At 29.7% G+C, this 11,061-nt stretch overlaps 1 protein-coding gene and 1 non-coding gene across 5 annotated transcripts; one reads left to right on the plus strand and one right to left on the minus strand.

Annotated features, from left to right (window-relative positions):
• The first annotated feature begins 837 nt into the window (after positions 1-837).
• LOC111008102 (cellulose synthase-like protein G3) lies at positions 838-6,018 on the plus strand. Of its 4 annotated transcripts, none has more exons than XM_088118781.1 (6): positions 838-1,490; positions 3,301-3,501; positions 3,654-3,803; positions 3,899-4,342; positions 4,473-4,820; positions 5,433-6,018. In XM_088118781.1, the coding sequence occupies exons 1-6, from the start codon at positions 885-887 to the stop codon at positions 5,997-5,999; spliced, it is 2,316 nt and encodes a 771-aa protein (XP_087974907.1). In that variant the 5' UTR covers positions 838-884; the 3' UTR covers positions 6,000-6,018. The 4 variants fall into 4 exon arrangements, with proteins under 4 accessions (XP_087974907.1, XP_022136378.1, XP_087974908.1 ...); XM_022280686.2 differs by having other exon boundaries at positions 839-1,490; positions 3,678-3,803; XM_088118782.1 differs by having other exon boundaries at positions 839-1,490; positions 3,352-3,501.
• Positions 6,019-10,816: 4,798 nt separating this feature from the next.
• On the minus strand, positions 10,817-10,898 carry TRNAS-GCU (transfer RNA serine (anticodon GCU)). Its single transcript has one exon. It is a non-coding gene; the product is annotated as a tRNA-Ser (tRNA).
• Between the last annotated feature and the right edge of the window lie 163 nt (positions 10,899-11,061).

Below are 11,061 nucleotides of genomic sequence, written 5' to 3' on the forward strand. Positions count from 1 at the left end.
AACATATAAATTTGGTTCTGACTTAAATATGTGTGGCTAGCACCACAATGGTGTCTAATTTTTCTATTTGGCAGATTTTATCGAATTTCTTTTATTCTAAAAGAATGGTAAAAATTTCATAATTCATATAGGTTAAATTTATGTTTCGTTCGGATCAAAACTTGTGACTTTAGATTTCATATACATTTACAATTTTATAGGTGGTATGACTAATTCTTCCTTTTTTTTTCTTTTTAAACGGGAATCTCAAACTCATGATTATTATATTATCTCCGATGAAAAAAAATCTACTATTTATATGTAAGAAAAATTTTAAAATTTTACCCCTATTTGGTATATCAATTTTAATTTAACTCTAAATTTTTTATTTTTTCAAGACGGTTCTTAAACTTTGGCAAGTATTACAATCTCACTTAAAAAGATTCAATTTCTAAGATAGACATTTATTTGATTCTAAAAAAAGATAGACATTTATTTGAATAATTGTTCAATAATAAATATTATCACGTGTTTAATGAAGTATGGAATATGTTTAACACTAAAAGTTGGATTTTTTTTTTTTGAAAGTGGTGTGTTTTGAACGAGATTTTTACCTTTCTTTTTTCTAAAATTAATAAGTAAATTTAGTTGAATATGTATTTATAGAAACAACGAAAAATAAATATTTATTTTCAAATACAATAAATTCAAATCAAAGGTTAAACATAACGGTAGAACAAAAAAAATATATTTATGAGGATTTTTTAAATTTTATATTAAATTTATAAAATGGTGAATTTATCATTTATTATTATTTTTTTATATGTAATAATTTCCTATAAAGTTGGGACTTCAAACTTCACATCATCTCCATACCTCTGCCGTAAAGAAAGGGAAAAAAAATCATGGAGGAATACAGAGCGCGCACCGCCGCCGCCAGGCCCTTGCCTCTTCATACCGAGCACCAATCTCGACGCGCCACCGCCTTCAACCGCCTCTTCGCGGCGGTTTACGGCGGCGGAATTTTGGGTCTGTTTTATTACCACTTAGCTTCACTTCTAAAACCCGCGTCTTTGGGTTCCTTCTTCGTCTCTATTTCTCTGTTCTTCTCCGACGTCGTTTTGGCCTTCATGTGGGTCACCACTCAGTCCTATCGGATAAATTCTCTCCGCCGCCGGGAGTTTCCCGAAAACCTGAAAGCGTTGGTGAAAGATTCGGATTTTCCGGCGATGGATGTGTTCATTTGCACGGCGGATCCGTACAAGGAGCCGCCGATGAGCGTCGTCAACACGGCGCTGTCGGTCATGGCCTACGACTACCCCGCCGGGAAGATCTCCGTCTACGTCTCCGACGACGGCGGCTCCGCCGTGACGCTCTTCGCTCTGATGGAAGCGGCGAGGTTCGCCGGCGAGTGGCTGCCGTTTTGCAGGAAAAACGACGTCGTAGAGAGGAATCCTGATGCCTTCTTTGCGTCGAACCAGTATTGGAACTCTGAGTCGGAGAAGATGAAGGTATTATTTTAAATTGATTTTAGTTTTTATCTTTTTAACAAAATAGTTGGAAATTTATTTTAAGAAAAAAAAACAAATTTAATCAACCAATCCTCTAATGTAATATGAAAACTAGAAAATTATTACAATTTGGCTTATAAAAGATTATAATATTAAGCATTTAAATTTTGGCTTTCAAATAATTAAGTTGGCATCTCGATTTAAGAAAAATGAAAAATTAATGTAAAACACTAGATTTATTGTTTGAGTTTTATTATATGATAAGGGTTTGCCAAGTATATAGATTATGTAGATTATGTGATTCGGAATATACACATCTTAATGTGTTAATTATGTGTATTTATTAGAGTCACATCAGCTAGTTAAAATGAAATAGAACCATTCGATTTTAGGAGACCAAAGGAACATTAAAATAATTATTTTCTCAATAATTTAGGTTCTAAAATAAACCTTCAAAATTAAGTACTTTAAAATGAAATAGAACCATTCGATTTTAGGAGACCAAAGGAACATTAAAATAATTATTTTCTCAATAATTTAGGTTCTAAAATAAACCTTCAAAATTAAGTACTAAAATACTCTATTTGATAAGCATTTAAATTTTCTTTTTAAATTAGGTGTAAAAACATCATTTTCACTCTTATTATATAGTTTTTCAAAATATTTTCAAAATTTTGGTTAAATTTGGAAAATTAAAGAAATAATTACCGAACGACGACCTTAATATTTTTAATATTTTAGAACAATATTATACTTTAAAAATTTAAGAACCAAAATAAAATACACAAAAAATGAAATTTAAACCGACTGTAGCAACCGACAAGTCCTGATAGACATTAAATTGGTGGTTTTGAGTAGCAGACAAAAAAATAAATAAATAAATAAAATAAATTCCCTCGTAGTTGCATCTGGACAGAATAATTCCCTTCACGACAGTCAAAAAATTTTACTCAGAAATCAGAACTTCCATGTCAAGATTTTCCATTCAGTTAAAATTAATTTTAAATGGAGGAATGACTTTTTAAACTTTAATAAAAATAAAATACAAATTTTATCTACGATCCGATTTACTTTCAGGGCATGAAAATCAATACTTTTAATCCCTTGGATGGCTTTTTACTCGAGAATGAGATTTTATCCGTGAGGCTTATTTAAACTTTCCAATCGCTTTCACTAAAAATGTATAATCTCATCTTTCTCGAACAATTTTATTCTTATTTCCTATTCCATAGATTCCGGATCTTTCTAATAATGAAATTGCAACTTCTATCGTTTTTATGTTATCTAATAACAAAATCATAACTTTCTTTTTTTTTATACTACTAATAGTTTTTTCCTAATAAAAATTTATACAACTTTTATATGATTTTATTGTAAAATATTACATGTTACTTTGTTATTATTAATTAATATCAGTAATTTTTTAAATAGAATTTATTATTATGAAATATTAGAATAATAAAATTTAATAATATTTCATATTAAATGATAGTTGTTTCTAATAAGAATTATTTTAATCAGTGTAATTTATTTTAATTATTTATTAATATTAAATTATAAAGTGTTTGAATAAAAAAAATATTTACTGTCCATAATAATACAAATTAAAAGATTTTTGATACACTAGTATTTGTTATATATATATATATATATATATATATATATATATATATATATATATATATATTATTCCCTAGTCAAAGACAGTTTAAACAACATCAAAGGATTTTTTATTTGGATTCTAAAAATTTCTAGTAAACAATTTCAAAAGAATAATATTTCCATTTTGATTGATTTTGATTCTACGTAGGAAAACAAGATTGGAGTGAGTGTTTTAAAGGTGTTATGTTTGGGATTTCAGATAATGTATGAGAAAATGAAAATGAGAGTAGGAAATGTGTTGGAGAAAGGTAAGGTTGGAGATGAGTTCGTCAATGGAGAAGAAGAGCGTACGGCTTTCAATAAATGGACCAAATCCTTTACTCGTAAACAACATCCTGCTGTGATTCAGGTACTATTTTACTTGTATTAAAATCTTTTGTTTTAATCTAAGACTTTGCTATTCATATCTTTTAAATATGTAAAAATAGAATGGAATGAGGGTAACAGATTATGAAGAAGGAGGTAGTATTTATTATGTTTTTATCTTTTTGACATAATTAGAATAGAATTTCATGTGGAGGGCAGGTTTTGTTGGAGAGCGGTAAAAACAAAGACATGATTGGAGAGTCATTGCCAAATCTCATATACGTTTCAAGGGAAAAGAGTGTAACTTCTCACCACCATTTCAAGGCCGGTGCCCTCAATGCTTTGGTAAACTATAAATTCCTTTCTTACTTACTCTTAATATATAACATTTTTAGCTCTCCCCTAATTAATTTATGTCTATGGTTTTTTTCATGCAATAGCTTCGCGTATCAGCTATAATGAGCAACGCGCCAATTATTGTGACTTTGGATTGTGACATGTATTCCAATGACCCACAAACACCAAGTCGGGCCTTGTGTTACTTCTTGGACTCGAAACTTATGAGCAATTTGGGCTATGTTCAGTTCCCTCAACGCTTTCACGGAGTTAACAAAAATGACATCTATGGTTGCGAGTTGAAGCGATTGTTTATAAACTATCCAATTGGTATGGACGGGCTATTAGGCCCATGCTACGTCGGCACAGGGTGTTTTTTTGTTCGGCGGGCTTTCTTTGGAGGCCCATCATCACCCAAGTCACCTGAACTCCCCGAACTCAGCCCAAATCTTGTGGTGGAAAAGAAAATTCAGTCCGAAGAAGTTCTGGATTTGGCCCATTTGGTTGCAGGTTGTGGTTACGAGAACGAGACCAAGTGGGGTTATGAGGTATGATTTCTATAACTACACATATTATGAATCGCGTTCGATTATATATTTTTAATTTAACAAAATTCTTATTTTGGCATCACTCATACAAGAACAAATAAATATAGTTTCTTAAATTTGAATTGTGCAGTTGGGGTTTAGATATGGGTCTCTAGTGGAGGACCATTTCACAGGGTATCGCTTGCAATCCGAGGGATGGAATAGTGTATTCTGCAATCCAAACAGAGCGGCATTCTATGGCCAAGCCCTAATTAGCCTCCTGGACACGCTGAATCAAGCCAAAAGATGGGCCATTGGGCTGCTCGAAATCATTTTCTCCAAGTACAACCCGATCACATTCGGAGTCAGGTCCATGGGCCTTCTAATGGGCCTTTCTTACGCCAATAATGCATTCTGGCCCAGTTGGTCCATTCCGGTCACCGTTTATGCCTTCCTCCCCCCCTTGGCTCTAATCAACGGCATCTCCATCTTCCCCAAGGTAAAATTTGGAGTTTCAAAATCAAAGTTTTGAATTTATATTTAAATATTATTTTGCTCCCTATATTTCTCTTACTTTGATTCAATTTAGTTATTTTTAAAACTTTCATTTTGGTTCGTATGCTTTCAAATTTTATTCATTATACTTTCAAAACATCTCATTTTTATTTTTACACCATATTAAAATGGAGATTCGAACTTTCAACCTCAAATTAAATACACAAGTCTTGACCTATTGAACTATATTTATGCTCTGGTTGGCACATTTCAAAAAAGTTAATAAGTTAAGTATAATGTTAAAATTATAATTTAAAGAAATTAGATGAGAATACTAATGATGTTGTGAACTATCATGGGTGGCTCATCGGACGAGAGTAAAGTGAGATGGAACGTGTTCAAACAAGAAAAAAATTGGCCCCTTAAAATTAAGGAAAAACTTTCTCCCTAATATTGTTGCATGTTTCACAATTCATTATTTTTTATAACTTTTTTATTTGTCAAGTATTTAATTAACTTAATTTTAAGGTATTTTTCATAAACTTTTTAAGTATTAATTCTTATGCGTTTGTGGTTGTAATTAATGTGTTTTTGGGGTGTAAATTTGTATTGTTAGGTTTGGAGTCGATGGTTTGTATTATACGCGTTCCTGGTGGTGGGAGGGTACGGGCAAGATCTTGTGGAATTTATGGTCGTCGGAGGAACATTCCGGCGGTGGTGGAACGACCAGAGAATGTGGAACATAAGAGCGCTGTCAAGCTACTGGTTTGGATTCATGGAGTTCTTGGCGAATTCTGTGGGGATTTCGGCGATGGGTTTCGACGTCACCAGCAAACTAATGGACTCGGAGCAGAGCAAGAGATACGAGAAGGGGTTGTTCGAATTCGGACTGCCGTCGCCGATGTTCCTCCCATTGGCCACGGCGGCCGCCCTCAACTTGGCTGCCTTCGCCGCCGGATTCATTGGGATTTGGAAAGGCGGCGGCGGCGCGTGGGGACAAGTTCTGGTGGGGGAGATGTTGGTGGCTGGATTTGCGGTGGCCAATTGCTGGCCCATTTATGAGGCCATGGCCTTTAGGGCCGACGCTGGGAAATTGCCACCCAAAATTACCTTCTTGTCCCTCTTACTCGCTTTCCTTCTCTGCTCCTTTTTTGCTGCCTTTTTCCATCCATCAATGTTTTAATCAGCCTGCCCTTTCAATCTTTCTTCTTCTTAAATTTTACAAACAATGTAACTTTTTAAAAAAATTACAAAAATAGAGTAGACGTCAAAGTAATAATAAAAAAAAAATTCTAAGACTAAGGTATATATACAAATTATTGATAAAAACAAATTAGTTTATCACATACGATGCGCGTAATGGCACATATAAGATTTTATGTCGAGGGCACAAATGTATGTAAACATAGAAAAATATCAATTTTAAACTTGAACTTGGTAATGTGTATCGATTTGCATCTTATATTATAAATTTTACCCTTCAATTTTCATTTAAAAATTTGTTGAAAAATTATTCTCGTGCGTCAAAGGTAAAAAACAATTTTGATATGATTTAGAAAAAAACAACATTAGAGTTAGTTTTTTTAACTTAAATTTTGTAGTTTTTGTAGGATTATTTAATAGTAGATTTGTCGAGAAGTAAAAATATATATATATATATATATAATATTAGATTTGTGTATTAATGAAACATAAACGTCATTTTTATTAAATTAGTGAATTTTTGTGAATTTTTTTTATTGAATGGAGGGATAAAAATTATAACATATATAAGTTTAGTATTATGAATTTTTAATTTATTAAAAAATAATTAATTAGAAAATTTATTTATTTTTTTAATAAAAAACATTAAAAACAATATTTAAAAATTAGAATAGGACCGAGATTCAATCCCATTACAATAAAAATATATTTTAAAAAATAGATGTGCTAAAGAAAAAGAAAAACAGAAAAAAATAATAAAGATGTGCTAAAAATGAAAAATAAAAACATTTAAAAAGAAAAATAAAAGGAAAATAAAAACAATGCCCGACGATTTTCAGGTGAACCATCCAATTCTGAAAGCTTTCTTTTCAGGAGAGGAAAAAATGAAAAAAAAAAAAAGTCTTCCACCAAAAAGGAAATTTGAAGCAAAAAACTAAAATAAAAAAAAACTCAAAAAGAGAGAAATATAACACCAAATGAAGGAAAAAACAATCAACTAGAAAGCGAAGATATAAAATAGTTCAATCCTACTTTCTCGAACTCTTACTTCTTCACTCCCTCCTTTTTACCCGTCAGAATCCTACTTCTTCACTTCTTCCTCCTTTTTACTGGTCAGAATATTAATAAGGAAGATTTAGATGAAAATGATTGTTGTGTTGTGTAAAAACTACTGTCTTAGAAATAATTCGACACGAATCTAGTTCTAAATCATATGTATGTCGTTGCTCCTCAAATTAATATGACACCCAAATTGAACAACACTCGTTAGAGTAGATTGGAATCGAAGAACTAGCTTAGAATTTTGTAAATAACTAATAAATAAAAGGCAACAGAAACGTGTGGAAAAATCTTTTATAATTGAATATCTCTTTCTTAACCACGTGAGCTATGTTCGATTTAACGATGTAGTTGGATTACAACTTTTCAAGAAAATAATACCATATCTTCATATGTCATATCTAAAGAAATTATTGTCATATCAACATTGTCATTATTATTTTTCTAAAAAATTTTGTCATATCAAAAATTTATACACCAAGTCCATTAGAAATTTTTTCTTTGAGTCAGAAATAAATATTATAACTCGGAAATATATATCAATTATCGTTGAACTATGTTCGATTTGACATCACTAATTCTTTTTGTATATATCTTCCATGAAAGAAATTATTTTCATAGTTGTCACCTACTTATTAATTAATAATGATGTTTGACAAAATCTTATTTTCGACTTTTTGTAAAATTTCAATCCACATACCTCATTTCATTTTTCAATTTCAAGAAATAGGGACAGGTTTTTAGGATGTCCCACAAAAATAAATACCCCATATAACTCTTTTTCCTTTTATTGTATAATTAAAAATGACTAAATACATTTTTAAAACCTACATTTTGAAGTTAAAACAAAGAGAAAATTAATTTCTAAATTATTTATTATTTTTAATCATTTTTTCTCTCAAAAAGAAAAAGTCCTGTTTTCCATCATCAATTAAATTACGGAATTTATTATCCTTTATTTGGGGTAGATATCCTTAAAAGAACTCTATTTTAATTTTTTTTAGTTCAATAACATGTGGGTCGTAGATTCAAACTTTCTATATTTATTTTGATCGATAATATATATCTTAACTAATTAATTTAATTCAAAATCCACACATCAGTATTTTTCAGGATTCGGAGACATAATTATTACCATTCAAAAAAAGTCTCTTTCATACAAGTTACAAAGGTCACCATTACACTAAAAAAAAGAAATAAAGGGTCACTATCGATCAAAATATAGCCACCAATAGTTGCCACAAAACAACAAAAGTAACTTATTATTATTATTATTATTATTTTCTTTTTGAGTTTTAATAGCGACTTTAAAAACTTGAATCTTTCATCTTTGAGAAGAGTTCGGTAATATTTTAATAAGCTGAATTACATTTTAAGGCTGATCTAAAAATAACTATTATTATTTTAACACAATAAATATGGAGATGAAAAAAAGTAGTTATTAATTTCTATAATAATGGTTACATCAACAAGATATTTTTAAATAATAATTGGTACGCGATGGAAAACAAACATGACTTGGTTGACCAATAAGAACACTTGATCCTAGGTTGAGGTACGATGTCTCAGACTCATTTTTCGAATAGAAATACGTTAGCATTAATTTATAGTTCAGCCACGAAATACCTCGATATTAATTTATAGTTTGGCCATCTTCTTATCCGTATCGAGCTAAATAACACATCACTAGCTACCTGTAACTGCTGGCCAACTAAATCCTGTATACTGCATTAGAATCACATAATGGTTGAAAGGGACTGATAGGTGGGACCTATACTATGCACCTAACCCAATTTATATGCAGGTATGAAATTCTGATTAGTTCATTTTTCAAGAGAGATCACACTACTACTAGAACATTGGAGTATCTACTCTCTTTTGTGCATGTCTTTCCTCACATATATCGCTCTTTTATAGACTTGCTCGTCGAGTCAAGAGGTCAGAATCCAACATAAAAAAAAACAATAAAACCTACCGTCCATAATTGAGCAAAAGCTTAACAAAAATAAATTATATGAAATACTAAAAGTTACCATATACAAAAATTTGCTGACTTAAAATTAATTAAAATTTAAACAAACCTCATTATCACGTATACAAGCCCCATCCAAAATAATATATATTATGTATTTTTTTTAAAACAATATATATTTTATGTACTTAACCGGGCATTGAAATGAACAATATAGGATGCAATTTTTATTTTTTTTATTTACATAAACAAACACATGAGATGGGAGATCGAACCTTTCAATTTATGAGAGGTAATATATACCTTATCTATTAAGTTAGGCTCAGATTCACATGTATAATAAACCTATCAATGATAATTTTATGGATAGAATGATAAAATTGTATATGAAAAATATACTAAAATTTTATCATTGAAAAAATAATAAAATAAATATACATATAAAAGATGGCATTTATAGTAGAAGATGGCATTTATAGTATATTGTTTATTTAAGTAAAAAAAAAAAAGAAAAATATATATAGACACATACATTATACTACATTAGAAAAAATAGGTCTGATGAAAGTGACCTTAGTAAAAAAAATGACTACAAAATTGGGTTAAAAGTCTTATAATAAATGGTAGAATAGTGACAAAAGTGGTAAAAAAGAGAGAAGGAAATTCCAAACTCCATTTTAAATTTATCCCAATAATACATCAAACAATCCAATAAATATGAAAATTCATTGCAAATGTTAAATAATGATAAATTAATCATGAAGGGCAAAACTGGTAGAAAAGTAGCATACATCAAGGTTTTAAATTTCTTCTGCTTATATTTACAATTTTATAGAAAATGTCTCTATTGACTCTCTTACATTTTCTTGGAGATAAGACTGCGACTATTTTATATTGTTGTTATTATTATTATTAAATAATATTTAATAGCAATATCAAGATATTATGTTCTATTTAATTGCAAAATTTTTTTAAAATTTAAAATTAAATTATAAATTTATTCATTTTTTATATATAAAATTAAATATCCAATTAAGCCTACCTAGATGTTTTGGTGACGTATTTACTTAGTACCTTCCTAATACCTATTCTAAGTTTTCTCTCGTAAATAACTTTTTAATGTTAGTAGACAATAATATTCATATGAATGACTATAATTATACTACTATACTATGGAAATTTTGTCCAATTTTGTTACCCTAACAAATAATTATTTTGTCCAATATGATTTTGATAAGAAATAAAAAAGTGATTTTAGCGGGGAACCAATAAAGTTAGACAATAAAGAAAAATTAAAAGTACGCCACATGTATAAAATTATACTCAGTAATTCTCATATTAAAATTCTTAATTTTATTTTTAATGTAGTGAAATTTCTCAATTAAGTCATTTAAGAAAAATTGAGTGTCTCATTAAAATTATTGCTTTATTAACTTGAAATGTATAGTTTAGATTCACGTACCAAAATTTAATGATCAACAATATTTAGTGTTTACTGGCCACTATTAAAAGTTTGATAGCTTTTTAAATTTTTATAAAAGAGAAAAAATATATCTTTTTATACATTTCTATCCACATGTTGAAATATGTTAATAAAACAATAGGTTAAAAATCGATCAATTTTGTGGTAATAAAATTTGTTTGACTACCCAGAATTGTTGATACATTAGAAGTAAATTTGAGAATTTTAAAAGATTATTAATTATAATTAGGAAAATACTTAACCCCTTTAACTTCAAAGCCTTAAAACCTCCTAAAATAATCATCGTCGCCTGAGAGATTTGAACTCTCGCGGGGAAACCCCATGTACTTAGCAGGCACACGCCTTAACCACTCGGCCAAAGCGACAAATTGTTGATAATTATATAAAATAACAAAACTAGTGAAATTGTTTGATGATCGAATCTTATCCTCGCCCCCTTAAAAAATTGACAATTTATTTTAGGTCTGTTTTAGCATTTTTATTTCTTCGTTGCAAAGTAGTGGTGACGATAAAATTAGTTCCGAGTAA

The sequence above is a fragment of the Momordica charantia genome (genome assembly GCF_013281855.1).
Source record: "Momordica charantia cultivar OHB3-1 chromosome 10 unlocalized genomic scaffold, Mcharantia_2.0 BLBB01000010.1, whole genome shotgun sequence".
Classification (NCBI taxonomy): Eukaryota; Viridiplantae; Streptophyta; class Magnoliopsida; order Cucurbitales; family Cucurbitaceae; genus Momordica; species Momordica charantia.

What these genes read in the sequence shown, in the direction of transcription:
- LOC111008102 (XM_088118781.1), top strand. Translation starts at nt 885, where the DNA reads ATGGAGGAATACAGAGCGCGCACCGCCGCCGCCAGGCCCTTGCCTCTT. An exon ending in CTGAGTCGGAGAAGATGAAG is followed by an intron (nt 1,491 to 3,300) that starts GTATTATTTTAA and finishes GATTCTACGTAG; the next exon opens with GAAAACAAGATTGGAGTGAG. An exon ending in CCGGTGCCCTCAATGCTTTG is followed by an intron (nt 3,804 to 3,898) that starts GTAAACTATAAA and finishes TTCATGCAATAG; the next exon opens with CTTCGCGTATCAGCTATAAT.